Source organism: Aplidium turbinatum, chromosome 4 (genome assembly GCF_918807975.1).
Source record: "Aplidium turbinatum chromosome 4, kaAplTurb1.1, whole genome shotgun sequence".
Lineage (NCBI taxonomy): Eukaryota > Metazoa > Chordata > Ascidiacea > Aplousobranchia > Polyclinidae > Aplidium > Aplidium turbinatum.
Window position 1 is genome coordinate 16,913,327 of NC_137475.1, and position 19,389 is coordinate 16,932,715.

Here is a 19,389-nt window from a genome sequence, read left to right on the forward strand (position 1 = left end):
GACAAAATGTAAGATTTTGCTGACGCTCAAATAAACCGCTAAACGAAGCAGCATTCACAATAACAACACATTGGGCATTACGTAGCGGGTTTAGCATCAAAACAAACCAGTCAGTTGAGGTCAGTTGCCTAAAAAACGCTGTTTATGGCACAAATTATCAACAGGGGTTATATCAATCAGTGGGGACATTCTCTTTAAATGCTCGAAACAAAGGAAATAATTTGTTTTTCTTATTATGACCCGAAGTTACTTAGACATCAACTTCCGATTTCGAAACTAAAAAACAATGATGTAATAAGGGTGCTAACAGTGAACGTAACACTCCCCCCTAAAATATGGAGTTGACAAAACAGCATATTTTAAAACACACTACGTTCACGTGACAACAAACACAGGCATCTTGTGATCGATGCAAACATAATGAAACCTAATGTTCGTGTTTGTGGTGCATCTGGTCGTAGATTTGCAGTTTTCTTCTTTCATCAGATGAACGTCAAACATTGTCCGCATGAGCAAGGCTCGTTTATTGTTTATAAAGTTCATATGCATCAAGCATGTCAGACTGTTTTATGTGTAATTCTATTTGTTGTCTTGTTTTCTGCCGGCTAGGGGTCGACGTCCTATTACCGTCGAACAGAAAACAGAGGACCGTTACTCGTGTCTATCTGCTTCACAGATTAGACAGAGCTTGGTGACTGGCCTTAGCAGCTCACCGCTGTTTGTTTTCAATCGAACTTGTCGTACAAGGCCGTCTTTTCCGGGGTAGCATTCTATGACTCGTCCGGTTTTCCATTTACTTCGAGGAAAGTGATCTTCCACGATTAGCACCACATCGTCGACCTTTAGATTGGGTTGTCGATCTGGCCATTTTTCCCGTACAGCTATGGTGGGCAGGTATTCTCTGAGCCATCGCTTCCAAAAGGAATTCGTCAGATATTGTACCTGTCGCCATCTGTTTCTTACATAGTTATCCTTTGGATCAAATAGCCCTGGTGGCATGTTTTCGATGGAACGATTAAGTAAAAGGTGGTTAGGAGTTAGTGGCACTAATCCATCAGTGTCTAACATCACAGGAGTTAAAGGCCTAGAATTTAAAATGCTTTCTACTTCAACAAGTAGTGTGTGTAAAACGTCTTCGGTGACCGTTTGATTTTTTAGTAGGACATTGAGAATGCGTTTTATAGAACGTATCATTCTTTCCCAGGACCCTCCCATATGTGGAGCAGATGGAGGGTTGAACTTCCAAATTATGTTGTCCTGTTTCAGACATTCGGCGATGACAGACTGGTTTAACTGATCTAGAGAACGTTTTAACTCCCTTTCAGCTCCAATAAAATTGGTACCGTTATCAGAAAATAATTCCTTTGGCTTTCCCCTTCGTCCGATAAATCGACGAAAGGCTTGAAGAAAGGAATCTGTAGACAAATCCTTCGCGACTTCGATATGCACGGCTCGAGTCGTGAGGCATGAAAATACGCAACCGTAACGTTTTTCAACGCTGCGGCAACGCTTTACTAAGAAAGGACCACAGTAGTCGACACCACAACAAGAGAAAGGCGGTTCATAGCACTGCAAGCGGGCTAAAGGCAAATCTGCCATTTTTTGATACAGACGAGGGGAACTTCTCTTCTTACACAAGAGACATTTTATGATTTCTTTTCTTACAGCTACACCGCCTTTGATTATCCAGAATTTTTCTCGAATTAATGACCAAGTAAAAGTAAATCCAGAGTGTCCACACAATTTGTGGAAGTGCCGAATATACAAGTTGGTCAAGTTATTGCTGTAAGGAAGAATTATTGGGTGCTTACTTTCAAAGTCGATTGTTGTGTTGCGCAATCGTCCACCGATACGCAGCAGTCCGTGTTTCATGCAGGGATCTGATTTGTAAAGTGGTCGTATGTTGGTATTTGCTTGAATTTTCTTTTTCAAGTGATTTTCTAGAGGTAAACCCTTTTCTAAAAGTTTAATAACAGGTTTAAACTCTTTTCCTTGCACGTACTGCAACAATTTAGTTTCGGAAGATTGTAACTCTTCGACAGTAAGGTCGGCAGTGACAGCCGCCTTTTTATCTTTTAGAAATTTTACAAAACGGATTAACCAGCAAGCAGCCCTTTTAAGCTTATATAGATCTGAGTATCTGTTAATTAAGTCATCTACTGTAGCATGCTCACTGACAGTTGAACATTGGACTGCCGCAACGCTTTTGTCTTCCAGCGGCTTGAATTTATCTGGAATCTCAGAATGGTTTGCTTCGGGAGCCGTCGGCCAGCAACTTTCGGGCGAGACAACATCCTTTCTCCAAGGCAGTGATGAATCGTACTGACCTTGGGTGTGGGTAACTTGATCTTCTAGCAATTTGAAGACATGCCTGTCTTCTTTGGACGTGGGACGTAGCGCATCATCCGGCTCGAAGTCCCGAAACCATGATCTTTGTATTGCTTTATCGACGTGATCGTCCATTTGAATAAAATAGGACTGCAATCCGTCCTTTCGATCGCTTTCTAAAGCGGGGCCCAGCAAAGACCAACCAAAAGGTGTGAGAACGGCGTTTGGTTGTTTTCCATCGCCCACTTTCATTTCCAGAATCCTGTGCGCGTTTGGACAGTCGAGCCCAATTAGCATGGAAACCCGATTTTTATTAATTTCTGGAAACTTTAAATTGTGCAGATGAGGCAGTTTCTCCAAGTCAGCTTTGCTTAACGTTTCGTTAGGTTGAATAGGCAATTGTTTTACACAAATTATGTTGTTTAGATGAAACTTTGACGTTTCACTTGCAATTCCTTCCACGGTCATGTCTACATTAAACCGTTTTAGTGGAGATAGTTCTTTTGTTAATGTCGAAACGCTCACTTTTACTGGTTCGCCACATATGCCAAGTTGGCGTATTAGCTGCTCATCGCAAAACGATGCTTCAGACCCGTTATCCAAAAAAGCATAAGTCTCGATCACCTTTTTTCCAGCAGCAACTTTCACAGGTACAACGGTTCGAAATCCTCTTGACGCTTGTTTGGAACAATAGAAGCTTGTCGTGTCTTGCTCCTTCTTCTTTAAAGAGACGTCAACGAAATTGCCTTCCTTGATGGGCTGAGACCTGTGTAAAATACGGCTGCGGCGTTTGCCGCAGTCTGTTACAGTGCATAAATAGTTACTTTTGCAATTACTGCTAAAGTGAGGGCCGAGACATACAAAGCATAATCTTTTTCTTTTGACAAATTCCATTCTTTTTTGGACAGGCAATTTGCCAAGATCTCTGCACTTGTATGTAGCGTGTCCTTTTGAGCAATACTCACACGATAAACGTCGTGGGAAATCATTGAGGGAGGATTTCCTATGAGCTTGCTGCTTTGCATCGCTGCCATGCGGGTTACCAACAGAGACTGTCGCACATAGCTTTCGCTTCGAGAAGTCATTGTCACTCCGTCCCTTGCTTGAGGCTGCATTTAAAAAGGTAAACTCTTCCGGGTACGCTTGAAGAAGTTTAGATTTTTCCTCTACGAAAACAACAAAATCTTTAAAGTTTGGTTTACGCTCTTCGTTGTTGTAAATAGTTGCATACCTAACCTTCCACTGTTCAAACATCGAAGAGGGTAACTTTTCCGCCAATTTTTGCAGGCAATCGATGCTGCTGAGATCGGTGTAGTCGCCTAACCCTTCCAACGTCATTAGACATCTTTTCAACCGATTAGAGAAATTTGAAATGTCTAATTTTCTCGCTTTCCTAATATTTGGCGCCTTCATTAGACTACGCTGAAAGGCCTCAGCGATCACTCTTGGTTTGCCAAACCGTTCGTACAACACTTTGCGTGCTTCTTGGTAGCCCCTTTCGGACGACAAAATTGAACTACAGTGTGCAACTGCTTCTTTAGCCGGACCCTCGGTGTGTTGCAGAAGCATAGCTAACCTTTGCTGATAGCTGTAGTTTTTACCGTCTACGTTTTCAGTAAAGAACCTCACAAAGGCACAATATGATTCTGGGTCCCCATGAAAGGTGGGACATTCCAATTTGGGCAGTACCATTAGTTCAGCAAATGTTGAGAGTAGAGAGTAGATCGATCGCTATATGCTGGGTATGTTGGCACAAGGTCGGCAATTTCGTCCAACATTTTGCCAACATTGGCAACAATACGCCAACAATTTCAATACTTCTTATTAAGCGTTGAAAAAGGTCTCAAAGATTTTATTTCAGGTTTATTTGTTTTAAACTTGAAAAATATTAACACAAACCTCTTTTCATGTGGTATTGCTTCAAAACACAGTTGTGTGATTGGTTAACATCGGTCAGAAGCATTGCCAACGTTGTGCCAATTCATAACACTTTTGGTGTTTTCTTTCAAATTAAGCAAATGTATGCCATCATTTTGCTACAATTTAAAATTTTAATAATAGGCTATCAATGCTGTTATTATTTTCTGATACCGTACAAGTATATTATGAATATTTAAGACCAGCGTTGGTCAGAAGAGTAGCCAATGCTTTGCCAACAAAGTAGTTTCATTTCAGTTTGTTTATGCCAAAATGAGCAGAGGTCTAGAAAAAAGTAGGAGCAACAAAACGCGAACGCGATAACGTGCTTGATACCAAAACAGTTTAAAGTTTCCATTAGCCTACACGTTTCCACAAAATAAACAATTGCAACGTTGGCTATATGCTGGATGTGAGGGCACAAGGTCGGCAATTTCGTCCAACATTGCCAACAATACGCCAACAATTTCAATACTTCTTATTAAGCGTTCAAAAAGGTCTCAAAGATTTTATTTCAGGTTTATTTATTTCAAGCTTGAAAAATACTAACACAAACATCTTTTCATGTGGTATTGCTTCAAAACACAGTTGTGTGATTGGCTAACCTCGGTCAGAAGCATTGCCAACGTTGTGCCAATTCATAACACTTTTGGTGTTTTCTTTCAAATTAAGCAAATGTATGCCATCATTTTGCTACAATTTAAAATTTTAATAATATGCTATCAATGCTGTTATTATTTTCTGATACCGTACAAGTATATTATGAATATTTAAGACCAGCGTTGGTCAGAAGAGTAGCCAATGCTTTGCCAACAAAGTAGTTTCATTTCAGTTTGTTTATGCCAAACTGAGCAGAGGTCTAGAAAAAGATAGGAGCAACAAAACGCGAACGCGATAACGTGCTTGATACCGAAACAGTTTAAAGTTTCCATTAGCCTACACGTTTCCACAAAATAAACAATTGCAACGTTGGCTATATGCTGGATGTGAGGGCACAAGGTCGGCAATTTCGTCCAACATTGCCAACAATACGCCAACAATTTCAATACTTCTTATTAAGCGTTCAAAAAGGTCTCAAAGATTTTATTTCAGGTTTATTTGTTTCAAACTTGAAAAATACTAACACAAACATCTTTTCATGTGGTATTGCTTCAAAACACAGTTGTGTGATTGGCTAACATCGGTCAGAAGCATTGCCAACGTTGTGCCAATTCATAACAATTTTGGTGTTTTCTTTCAAATTAAGCAAATGTATGCCATCATTTTGCTACAATTTTAAATTTTAATAATATGCTATCAATGCTGTTATTATTTTCTGATACCGTACAAGTATATTATGAATATTTAAGACCAGCGTTGGTCAGAAGAGTAGCCAATGCTTTTATTACTTATTTCCATTTTTAAAAATATCTGTTGTGTTGAAAATGAATTCTTAGTTCCGCCCGTGAACTCACACCCATAGATGAGAAGTATAAAATAAATGATAACTTTAATGTACAAACGATACCACCCAGTATATCGTGGACGCGTGAAAATAGCAAGACAGTCCGACCCTGGTGTCGTTATCTTCTATCGTTGATCACGGTCTTTCTGTATACGAAAAGACCTTGGCTACTAACATGAAATAATTGCGCTTAGAATTATGTTATAAGCACGTTCAAATCAAAACAATCTACGATATATAAGAATCAAAGGAATCTACAAAACGGCAAACAAATCTACAAATCGATGGTACGTCGGAAGAACCGAATTATTAAACATTTTATCGAAATGTGCTCTGTTGATCAATAACTAAAACACAATAATGAAATAGCAACATACACTCACCGAAATTTTGTCGGACGATCCTTATAACTACTAAATCGATTCTCAACAGAATTGGTACGTTCATGTACTGTAGTTAACTAATGTAACATTAAAATTATGAATTTCGCTAAGAACAGACTTCATATATAGTACGAAAAGAGAAGAGAAATGATTCCAATGATAGCGTCATACTCAAAAAGATACAAGCTGCCTTTGCCGGCGCAAACTTCTAACTACGTTGGTTCAACGTCAAGATACACAGAGTAGACAAAATGTAAGATTTTGCTGACGCTCAAATAAACCGCTAAACGAAGCAGCATTCACAATAACAACACATTGGGCATTACGTAGCGGGTTTAGCATCAAAACAAACCAGTCAGTTGAGGTCAGTTGCCTAAAAAAACGCTGTTTATGGCACAAATTATCAACAGGGGTTATATCAATCAGTGGGGACATTCTCTTTAAATGCTCGAAACAAAGGAAATAATTTGTTTTTCTTATTATGACCCGAAGTTACTTAGACATCAACTTCCGATTTCGAAACTAAAAAACAATGATGTAATAAAGGTGCTGACAGTGAACGTAACAATATCAATAGCCTACAAACCTTTTTTATGCGGTTTTGTTTAAAAATATGTTTGTGTGAGCAAACATCGGTTAGAAATGTTGCTAACGTTGTGCTAATTGAACAACTATTCTAAAGTTTTCTTTCAATTTATGCAAATGTACACCATCATTTGCTACAGACCAGGCCAGTGAGAAGATAATTTGGGCCCGGTACCAATGAGATCTTTGGGCCTCTAAACAGTTTGAAGAATAACGCACTACATCTAAATATACGCGGTAGTTTGTTTGTTTTTCCGGACACCTTGAAGAAGTTACGGGCTCCTAACATTATCCAGGGCCCGAGTTCAAAAGTACTCTCTGAACTCCTCTGACACCGCTACTGGTGGGCAATTCCCAGCTTCAGGAGCAGTCATGTTGCGTCGAAATCTCTCCTCAATTTCTTGAAGCGAGATTTCACAAAACGATCGCTACTTTTACTTTCAACGATCCGCCGAATCGTTTTTTCTCCTCCCGCGGTGCATAGAACAACACTGCAGGCACAATAGTTGTTGTGAAAACTCCATTATGACGTCACTACTTAAACTTTAACTGGTCAATATGACGCGTTGAAGTGAAATAGGCAACAAAGCTTTAGAATGCGGCGATGTGTTATATCAACGTGAGGAGATGCAATTTAGCAGAAGAACTTGGTTTGTTTTGATGAGGGAAGACAAAGGCCATGATTTAATCCTTTGCTAAAGGGATTATGACGTCACTCGATTCACTTCGACTGTTCAAGCATGGCAGTTGTGCGCAATACACAATTACGTGGAGAGACAAAAGCACAATGCTTATGTGAACAGCGCTAAGAGGAATTTTTGCTTCTTGCATCGAAAATATAAAAAATCGAATTCAATTGAGATATTAGTTTTAGAAATGATCAATTAGAAATGAGCCAAAAGAAGTTTTAGAAATGATCAAAATGAAACTATAGGAATGACTTACGACAATGTTTATGAAAACCTGGTAAGTGAATGTCTTTTATTCATTGAACCTGAAATAATTGTGTAAAGTCGTTTTTGTCACTAGGCTACGTTTACACAATTTAAAGAAAGTTATAAAACTCAATTTAGAGAAAGTTATAAAACTCAATGACCAATGGAAAACTTTCATATGAAATATTCTCGTGACAAATTTAGTGCCAGTGCTCCTAGATGAGTGCTAAGAAGATATCAGCAAAGTAGCAGAGCTTGTGATGTCCCACAACATGTGTAGGGTTTTGCTCAATCTTTGATTCTGCTGCTCCGGCAGTATTTGCCTGACTGCTTGAATGTGTTTGTATTTTTATGTCGTGTGGATAGGTCTGTGATGGTTGTAGAGTATTTGCAAATGTAGCTTTCATTGCCGTCAACTGAATAATAATAATAACATGTTTTATTTTGCGCCCATTGCGACAACATAGCCTACAGTAGCCTACACTGCGACCTACATACGCAACACAACAGACGACTGAAATCCCAAATAAAACTTTAAACGTTGGCTGTCATTTGTAACAGTCGAAAATTTCTGTAACAAGTGCTGAAGCTTTTTAATATGATGGATGAAACCCCTGTCATTACATTCGATTTACATTTTGCAGGTGGCAAATTTAAGTCAAGTTGTTGGCAAAAATGCAAGCGATTGTATCAGTGGACTTATTCCAACTATTATTATCGAACACAACACAGTTCAAGTCATGTCGAGAACAAAGAAAGAAAAAAAAACATCGTGATGTCTAAGCACTCGTTTGATTGTTTAAAAAAGAATCTGAAAAAGGTTGTTCTTGGTGAGTACGGATAAATGTTTCTACTACGACTAAATGATTATGTCATAACTATGTCATTTTGCTCTTTTGATTAATGTATGATGTAATTGTGAAGAGTATTGAGTAATGTATGAAAATGTTTTAGTGGTGTACTCGCATTGATGTGAACAACGGACATGGTGGTTAGTAGGCTATGTCGACATTTATATACTGATTTAACACTTCTTTTTTTACTTTCATGATTAGACATGGTGATGGCGCACGACAAAGCTGCTGCCGTGCAGCAAATTGATGAAGAGTTTCAGAGTGATTTCGAAATTGGAAGGATAGGCAAGGTGGCCGAAAACGGCAAAAACTAACTTTTGGTGAGCTTGTTGTATGTTTGAAAGACAACTGCGAATGTGTTGCTTTAGTTGTTGAATAACTATCTGTACACGCAATTAGAATGTATTGGAACTTGATTATCGCTCTGCGTGGCGCAGAATCGAATGATAAGTTTTTTGTCACGCACGTTGGAGAGAGGGATATTACATTGATATTGCAGATTGTCAATTAATTTCGTATTATCCTGGACGACAACTGATCAAAATCCTACACTGTTGCCAAACAGCCCTCTTGAATTAAATGTTTTTATTCATTCGCAGGAATTCAGAATGATAAAGATACACAAGAAAAAGCTGCTGATGTGCAATGAATATCCATCTGTCAATACGATTTGATGTGGCTTGTTTCTAATAAATGTGAAAATATAAGAAGCTCGTCTGTTACTTTGCTTTGTCACAAAGGGAGTAGTGTTGCTTATAAATCCGTGTTGCTGCTGTTCTTTCGCCCAAGGATTAGCTAGGTTCAACAGTAAACTTTTGGTGATGAGCGAAGTTTAGGTACAGAGACGTTTGGCAAATGTAAATGCCAATGCTGTTCAGATGTTTTATGCACCAGCTTGCTTCGCATGGCCAACCTTGGTCAAAGCGCGGGCATCACAATAGTCAATAGGTCAGATGAAGCAGCGTCATGGTGCATAAAAGTCAACCAGAATTTAGGCGCCAGATGAAGCAAAATGGTGCACAAGCCATCTTGCCAACGTTGGCCAGATACAGATGCCAACGTTGGCAAGATGAAGCAAAATGGTGCATAAAACATTTTGCCAATGTTGGCAAGATACAGAAGCCAACGTTGGCTAGATGCAGAAGTCGACGTTGGCTAGATGCAGACGCCAACGGTGGCAAGATGCAGACGCCAACGCTGGCCAGATGCATCCAAATGGTGCATAAAACATTTTGCCAACGTTGGCAAGATGCAGAAGCCAATGTTGGCAAGATGCAGAAGCCAAGGTTGGCAAGATGCAGAAGCCAACGTTGGCAAGATGCAGACACCAACGCTGGCCAGATGCATCCAAATGGTGCATAAAACTTTTTGCCAACGTTGGCAAGATGCAGAAGGCAACGTTGGCAAGATGCAGTAGCCAGCGTTGGCAAGATGCATAATCCAATGTTGGCAAGATGCAGAAGACAACGGTGGCAAGATGCAGACGCCAACGCTGGCCAGATGCATCCAAATGGTGCAAAAAACATCTTGCCAACGTTGGCGTCTGCATCTTGCCAATGTTGCGGCCACCTTCTTGCCAATGTTGCCCCAACAATCAATGTTTACTGGGTAAAGAATTGGTACAAAATAGTAAAGTTTAAGTTAGCGCTACATAAATGTAATGCCTACTTTAGACTGGCAATTAATCCATTCGGGTAGATGAGGCATCATGCTTTCCAACGATTTGAAAATTGTTAAAATCTGAGCAGAAATGAGAAAGCTACAGCATATTTGGTGGAGGCAGTATTCACCGATCACAGCAAACGGGTGGCGGCTTATGATGAACAATGATCGAATCGTTTCAGATAATAAAGTTTCCGAAGCAACTGACAAGTTGGTTTCCATAACATATCACTTACGATGCACTGTAGCTTTGTAAAATTATCGTTTTGATCTCTTTTTTGAAACAATGAAATGATAAGTTTTTTAGCCTACTTGGAACCTCTGACCAGAGCATTGATCCCAATACCTGCATGGACTTCTTGCCAAATTCTGTGTTTGATCTGTTTATAAAATAATTGTTGCCTGTTTGATATCTTGTGTTATGCTGATGAATAGATGAAGCATTTGTAAATAAATCACAATACGTAGACGGATACTCATTCATATGAACTTTGTACATATGTTTTTTTATTTCAATGTTATGTATGTCTTTTAGTTTCAAGATGTTCATTTTGAAAAATAAAAAATTAGTGTGAGCATAGTAATTTTGTTTCGTAATTATTCTTATAACCTTTTCTTGTAATTTTATTAATGGATCCAGTGCACTGTCACAGGGCTTTCCCCAGCTTGAAATACAATATTGCAAATGACAGTAAATCAAAGCGTGATACACATCTTTTAAAGTGTCTGTGTTGACATAATTTCTGAGTTTAAGCAACGCCGATGAACCTTTTGCTACTTTTCCGCAAATTTTATCTATGTGATATTTCCATGTTAATTTGTTATCTATGTAAACGTCAAGGTATTTTATTTGATCTTTTTGTTGAATGCTTGTGTTACCAATGTTAATGTTAAAATTTTTTATGTGTTTTTTATTTGTTATTAGTATGTATTCAGTTTTTGAGAAATTTAATGATAATCTATTAAGCTTCAGCCAGTTGTAAACTTTTTGCATTTCGGCATTCACATTGTTCTGCAAATTTATTTCACATTTGTCGCTCATCGTAAGATTGGTGTCGTCAGCAAATAGTTTAACATTCATGTTTGTTGAATTTGGTAAGTCATTTATATAGAGTAAGAAAAGAAGGGGTCCCAATGTCGATCCTTGGGGCACACCGCAGGTAACCTGTCTTGAGTTTGAAGAGATTCCATTGACGACCGTGTGCTGTAGACGATTGCTGATATAGCTTTGTAATGGAAGGCCCCGAAAACCGTATGTTTGCAGTTTCTGTATGAGAATAGTGTGATCAACTGTGTCGAAGGCTTTAGCTAAATCAAGAAATACAGAGCAAGTTGTATCTTTATTATCTAGGTTAGTTAAGATGTTATCACAAACGTTTGACACAGCTAACGATGTGGAATATTGTGGTCTAAATCCATACTGATGTGGTGTGATCAGGTCTTTTTTTGTTAGATAATTGTACATTTGTTCATACAGGCATTTTTCGAATATTTTGGTGAAGGGGGACAATAGTGATATGGGCCTATAGTTGGAACAATTTTTCCTGGAGCCACTTTTGAAGATTGGGGTAACTTGAGCGACCTTTAGTACATCAGGATATACACCTTTATCGATACACTCATTGAATAAGTTGGTGAGGAAAAGCATCGTGCTTTCCAACGATCTAAGCAGAAATGAGAAAGCTGGAGGCACTATTCCCTATTTTTTCTTCTATTCCTCGTTTTTGCACCCTTCCTAAAAGTAGTTGCGTTTTTTTGCCTGACGTCACACATTTTTATGACGTCACTGACCAAGGCGGTCGATGCTTAACCAGCACCGAAAGCTAGAGGTATTGAATTGGGATCTTTCAATAAAACTAAACAAACACTGCTTTAATTCTTCTGTTGTGTGGAATTTTAATCAGCTTTCACGACGGTGTTAAAGGGGGGCGGCATTTCTTGCAAAAATCCAAGGGCGGTATATATTGCTTTGCCACGCCACTGCTGTGTCATATTGCATTGCCGCTATGACTCCTGCGGCAAATATCAAGTTAAACAGTTGCTCAAATAAGAAAATGAATGAATTATTCAAGAAATGTCAGCAGTATTTGAATATTAAAGTGACCCAAAGTGCTATGCCGAAACTTTTTAAACGTAAGCAAATTTAATGAGAGAAAGTAAAAAGATCGCTTTTCGTTTTCTTTTTTCCAAAATTCATCAAGGTAATCACGGACCCCCAAATGCTTTCTCACGGACCCCCAAGGGGTCCGCGAACCCCAGGTTGGGAACCACTGCACTAAACAAAGGTTCATTAAAAAAAGCTAAAAAAAGCCAAAAAAAAAAGCTAAAAAAAGCCTAGTCAGTTTTTAAGCAGGGCTGTCAGACAAGTTTGGATCAATCGCACTTAGCCTAACTCGACAAAAATGCTTTTTTTCTTGCTTTTATTTCAATGCAAAGTGTTTGATCTTTTTTTTAATTGAATTTAAACTTTGTTGCTTTATGTCAGTGGAAAAGTGACAAAAATTGTCATAAATTGTTATTTTGGGCTCAAACTGTAATAATACGTCACCTGGATTTGATTTGTTAAATTTTGTCTGAAAAAAACATTATTGACCTGTTGCGTTATTCGATTACACTCAATTATTTCTCATTTACATTCTATTCAATTTGTTTGTCAAATTATATGGTCACATTGCGCTAGTTTCATGCAGCCTAACAGGTCACACTGAGAGTCACTCAGCCATTTCTTTTATGACAGAACAATAGGCCTATACCTTTTTTTAAATTGTGATTATTTTTGTATTGTATTACTGTTGCTGAAAATGTATTTACTCGTAGCCTTGTACTATTTATTGGCTTGAACTTTTCTTGGTTGCACTGAAGTTGAAACGCCCTTGCTACAAGAGTTCATTGATTTCAAAAGTTTTTCCTATTTTTAATCACCCGGAATAAAGTTTATATTTGAATAAGTTCAGGCTTCACTTGAGGATCCCAGCAGCACATGGTTTCTTTTCTTTCATTAATATTACTGAACATCAGCCTATCTTGTTTCAACGTAATTTGCCGATGCTTGACATTTGTCACATTAAGAACTGGGAAGCAGCTGACTCGATGACTGATATAGTCTTTCGCTGCTTCCTGTCTGTTGTGGTATTTAGATAGCTATGGTACTATTTTATTCGTATTGTGTATAATTGTACCGTACTATTGTCGCAACAGACAAAATAAAAGGTTTCTCTCTCTCTCTCATTACTAGCCTCTTGTGTTTTGAAAGTAGTGTTGTCAGTGTTAATTACTTAATAAAATTGTACAGTATGCACGTTTTTGTTTTCTTGTAAAACTAAGAAAAAAAATGTAATAGGGCTATGTAGCCTATGTATTTTTTTAAATATTTAATCGTATTTTTGCTTTTTTTACTTTTTTTCTAAATTTGTGTGGTCACTCTGAGCCGGTTTCCTGTAATTTCCCTTGCTGAGTCTCTTATAGCATCACTTCTTTTTAATGCTTTTGATGACTCACAAAGCGAAAGTTCAGGAAACTTGTCATCTTTTGGATTTTTTTCTTTGTGTTAAAAAGTTTAATCGCCCTTGCACTTGTAAGTGTTAATTGTAATTGTAGGACTATTTTCCCAAAAAATAAAGTTTTTTTTTCTATTTCGCTTCTAGGTTTGGTGGCTGTGCAATTTTAAAGGGCTAGGAACATGAAAAACAAAAAATTTTCTACAAAAGTGATTTTCTGATTTTATACGTGGTCAATAAGAATGCCTGAAAAAAAAAAGTTTTTTTGAGCTGTATTTGGGGTGCTTTGAGGGCCTTTTATTTTCAATTTCCGAGAGTTGACGATCCGACACGCGTGACTGCGTTAAGGCGACTGTTGAGCGATAACGTTTCACCGGGAATTCTCTCGCGTAGATGTCAGATCGCACTGCAGAAAAAGTACAGTAATTCGGACAAACAGCAAGTCAAGTTATTTTGTTTCAACAACGTTGTATGTATGGAGGCATTACAAGATTTTAGCAGCGGTTCTGATGAAGATGCTGAAGTATTTTGTGACTTTGGAAATGAACATCTTCCGATGCAATCTGATTACGACCATGTTCAACCGTACATGTTCGAGCCTTTGGCAAGCAGCTCAGAAGAGGAGATTGCAGTATGTGAAGCAATGGATTCTGATATTGAGCTTCGAACGAACAGCTTAAACTGGTATGTTGTCAGCGTTTGTATTTTTACAGACTAAATACAATTAGGATACCAATTGTAAACAAACATTGGTCTGCAGCCTATACATGGCGTAAACTGTGGGAAAGGCAATAACTTTTTTGCTGTGAAGCATTGCGCAATAGGCTACTCAGTTTACTTTGAAGGTAATATTTAACAACATGTAGCCTTCTATAAATATTCCTTTTCAATCGATGCGGCCAGTACGGTATTCAGCCCAAGCAATTCTACAAGTAGCCTACCGGTAGTGGACTACGTTACCCACCAGGTTTGTCATGACCAGTTGTCAAATTGTGCATTTCGAGAGGTCTTTTAGCCTAAATAGACAAAGGGTAATGAAAAACTTACTTCAAAAATTATGAGACTGTTGGTTGAGAATGTTTTGTTTAAACAAGGCTCACAGCTTTTCCCTGGTTGAGACTTTGGATTGAAACAGACCACCACTTCATCGATATCAAAACAATGTTTATTTTAACACTACAGTACACACTACACAAGTGGCTACTGCAATTTGAATTTTTTTTCAAAAACTTACAGGTGCAAGTGCGACAACTGCGCCATCCTTCCAACAATGGCCGAATGCAGGTGTTGCACCGAGATAGAGTGTATTGCCCGAAAAGTGAGACAAGGACGGGAGACGTATGGCTGCGAAATAAAGTGCATAACAGAGCACCCTGGGTTTCAGGCAGCCTGTCTCAATGTGGATGTATTAGAAATTGCCTGGCTGCAATACAAGCAGCAGTATGGGGTTGATGGGGCTCCTGAGCATAAGCGCCATAGGCACATTGCATATAGGCAATTAGCCCGTTGGTGTTGGGGGTACCTTGGTCGAAACCTTAGAGTGGTTATCGATGTATATTTTAAACTTTTAGGTTTTGCCATCTTTCCCTTTTGTTGGTGTCAAATTCGTATGTTTACTTTGCCGTTTTGTACATGTTTGCGCCAGCAGCAAAAAATAAATTGAATTGAATTGAATAGTCTGCAGACTTTACTAGGAATAGCACCTAAATGACCGGGTGCCACAGTGTGCACGCCTATTTGACCGGTGCCTAACTGTCTGCACCTGAAAGACGTGCTGCCGGTCGGAGACAGATAGCCTAAAGATATTAAATCAATGTAAAAGATGGCTATTGTCCGCCAGCGATTGTTTAACTGAGGCAAAAACCATATCAAGTAGGTAACGTGAAGGAAAACTTGTAAAGCTCTCCTTCCATAAGTAGGCTAAGTGGTTGACATTATTAAAAACAACTGAAGTGCCGCCTTGAAAAAAAGATCAAAACCATTGAAGCAAAGGTAGCCTACCGTACTGTCTGAACATTAAGTGGAAAAATTATGGAAGAAAAGATGTTCAATGATGTGGTCAAAGATAGGCTATAACTTATATATATACAATTTTGACGTTCTCGACATTTATTTCTTCAATTTTTGTGCCAAAAAAATCACACAAATTAATAATAGTTATCTGCAAGTTACTGTTAAACGATAAAGATTGAATATTGACGTTGGTGGTATATGTCTCTCAGGTTTATATTCTGTTAGTATCTTGTTTGTATGATCAGTTGTCTGCATTGCATTTACGACGGCTATTACCGCCATTATTACCTAGCCAACCTAACATCCTTGTTGTATGCGGACGTTTAGGTTTGTGGTCGACTGCTGTTCGTACCCTGAACAGTTTGTACCTTCAGTTCGTACCCTGAAAAGATCGAGAAAAAAAAGTAAAAAACGCGGAAGTCGCTGATCGGAGTTTCCGCAAACATTTTAAAATTTTCCCCTGAAAAGATCGAGAGAAAGATAGCACAAAGCCGAAGTTGCTGATTGCAGTTTCCGCTAACCGTAAACCTCACCCTAACGCTAACCCTCACTGATCGCAGTTTCCGCAAACATTTTTCTGCACTTTTTGCTAACTCTAACAATAGACTAGCCTAATCTATGCTCTAACCCTCACTGATCGCAGTTTTCGCAAACATTTTTTCGTAGTTTCCGCTAACCCTTACCCTAACCTTAGAGCAATCTATGCTCTAACCCTCGCTGATTGCAGTTTCCGCAAACATTTACATAAGGGTGGCAAAGTTGTGAAGTAAGGACAAAGTTTTCACAATGATTTCTCCTATTTGGAGATTCTCCTTGTCGGAGTAAAAAGACGCACAAACTCACGGATGGTTGCTTGGAAGCAACACCATAACGCTTTGCAGAGCTGTGCCTGCACGTGTCGTGTACGTCTGTATAAAAAGTGAGATTGAGGCTCGAACCTCGTAATCTCGCATGCTAGTTGCATATAGGTTAAGGCAAAAAAAATATATATCTATTAAAATGAGCTAAGGATTAAAGTTACTTTTGACACTGCGATTTTTCTACAAAAAAGAGTTACATGATTATGTGTCCCTGCAAAGGCAACTTGTTGGCAATCAACATATCTAAGCAACGTTTAAAAAACGTTAAAATTGGCAAATGGCGCTTCAGCATAAAATTAAATTGTTGACATCGGCTGTTGAAATGAGTAGTCTGCCGTTGAACAATTCGCTTCATTACTTCCATTGAGCGAACGACAACAAACATCAGTTACGGTACGTTTGACAAGCAATAATTTGCTGGCATGGTGCTTTAAAAAGTAGGCTGCAATGAACTGCAGAAAAATTGTTGGCAAACCAACGCGTGAAATCATAAAAGGTGACATGTTTTTACAAAATAATTATGAGCTCGTATTTTTTTTTTTTTATTGACATAGAAATAAAATTTTGTATAATAATCCACTTACCAGATTCTTCATAGTTTGGTGGGTAGGCTACCTCTAAATACCCATTGTCAGGCATTGTCGGGCTTTTTGAGGCATGTCGGCTTTGTCGGCTTTTTGTGGGGTTTTGGAGCATTCCAGGCATTGTCGATTATTATCAGTGGTTGACAGGTTAGTTAGTCATTATAGAACATTTTCAGGCATTGTCGAACATTTTCAGCGGTTGTCGAGCATTTTCAGGGGTTGTCAGGCATTGTAGAGTAGCTACTTTCAGGCATTGTCTATAATTTAAAGGCATTGGCTAGGATTTCGAGGCATTGTCGATCATTATCAGTAGTTGACAGATTTTTCAGTCATTATGGAACATTTTCAGGCATTGTCGAGCATTTTCAGGGGTTGTCAGGCATTGTAGAGTAGCTACTTTCAGTCATTGTTGGGAATTTCCAGGCATTGTCTAGGATTTCCAGGCATTGTTGATCATTACTAGTGGTTAAAAAGCTTGTTAGGCATTGTCGGAAATTTTCAAGCATTGTCGAACATATTCAGGGGTTGTCGAGCATTTTCAGGTGTCAGGGGTTCTCAGGGGGTACGTCTAAATACCTATTGTCGGGCATTGTTGGGTATTGTCGGGCATTGTCAGGTATTGTCGGGCATTGTCGGCTTTTGGGGGGGTTGTGGAGAATTTTCAGGGGTTGTTGAGCATTTTAAGGGGTTGTCAAGTATTGTAGATTAGGATTTCCAGGCATTGTCGATCAATATCAGTGCTGGTTGACAGGTTTAGTAGTCATTATGGAACATTTTCAGGCATTATCGAACATTTTCAGGGGTTGTCGAGTATTTTCAAGGGTTGTCAGGCATTGTAGGCTAACTACTTTCAGGCATTGTTGGGAATTTCCAGGCATTGTCTAGGATTTCCAGGCATTGTCGATCATTATCAGTGGTTGACAGGCTTGTGAGGCATTGTCAAACATTTTCAGGCATTATCGAACATATTCAGGGGTTTTCAGGGGTTGTCAGGCATTGTAGAGTAGCTACTTTCAGGCATTGTTGGGAATTTCCAGGCATTGTCGATCAATATCAGTGGTTGACAGGTTTGGTAGTCATTATGGAACATTTTCAGGCGTTGTCGAACATTTTCAGGGATTGTCGAGCATTTTCAGGGGTTGTCAGGCATTGTAGAGTAGCTACTTTCAGGCATTGTCTATAATTTAAAGGCATTGTCTAGGATTTCCAGGCATTGTCGATCATTATCAGTGGTTGACAGGCTTATTAGGCATTATAGAACATTTTCAGGCATTGTCGAACACTTTCAGGGGTTGTCGAGCATTTTCAAGGGTTGTCAGGCATTGTAGAGGAGCTACTTTCAGGCATTGTTGGGTATTTCCATGCATTGTCTAGGATTTCCAGGCATTGTTGATCATTATTAGTGGTTGATAGGTTTGTCAGGCATTGTCGAACATTTTCAGGGGTTGTCTAGCATTTTCAGGGGTTAGTAGTAGTAGAGGGATGGTATTGGGAGTAAATGTACTAACCCTCAGTACGAACTGGTAAGGCCCCTCGCTTGGTACGAACCCTAGATCGCATCCTTTGTGGTACGAACCGAAGATAGGTTGTTTGGTCTGAACTTTGTGGTACGAACTTGTAAGAACGGATGTTATGACGTAGCCACCGGTACTAACCCTAGTCGGTACGAACGGATGTTATGATGTAGCCAGCGGTACTAAGCCTAGTCGGTACGAACGGATGTTATGATGTAGCCAGCGGTACTAAGCCTAGTCGGTACGAACTTGTAAGAACGAATGTTATGACGTAATGATATGTAAGAACGACCGGTAAGAACTCTATGAACGAACTTGGTATCGAACCCTCCGACCTAGGACGGATTCGGTACGAACGAGTGATGCTAATAGGTTATGTATTAAATCTAAGTACGAACTTTAGCTAGAAACTACAAGCTTACTTGCTATATAACTTGGTTTACTTATAAAAAGCAACAAATAAATATTTTTTCGTTTGTGGTCTGTAAAGAGTGATTTTTTTTTATGTTACATTGCTAATGATCAGTGACCTGGGTTCAATTCCCATGACTGAGGTTGTTTTTTGAATTTATTTAACTAGTGATAATGTGATCTGAGGAACTTTTTTAATCAATTTTACTAATGATGATGTGCTCTGTGTTCGATTCCCATGTCTGAGTTGTGTTTTTTTTTAAAGCAATAAAAATGTAAAGTTTCATACATTAGATGTCTTGTTGGTCAGTTTGCATACATGCATAATCACATTGGTTGGAATGACTACAAGATATAGAAAAGACTTTAAAACATAACCAGCTTATTTTTATTAATTCACAA

At 38.8% G+C, this 19,389-nt stretch overlaps 1 protein-coding gene across 1 annotated transcript; it reads right to left on the reverse strand.

The window, feature by feature from the left end:
- Window positions 1-651: 651 nt before the first annotated feature.
- On the reverse strand, window positions 652-3,666 carry LOC145768954 (uncharacterized). Its single transcript, XM_082580555.1, has one exon. It carries the CDS (start codon window positions 3,664-3,666, stop codon window positions 652-654), a length of 3,015 nt encoding a protein of 1,004 aa, XP_082436681.1.
- Between the last annotated feature and the right edge of the window lie 15,723 nt (window positions 3,667-19,389).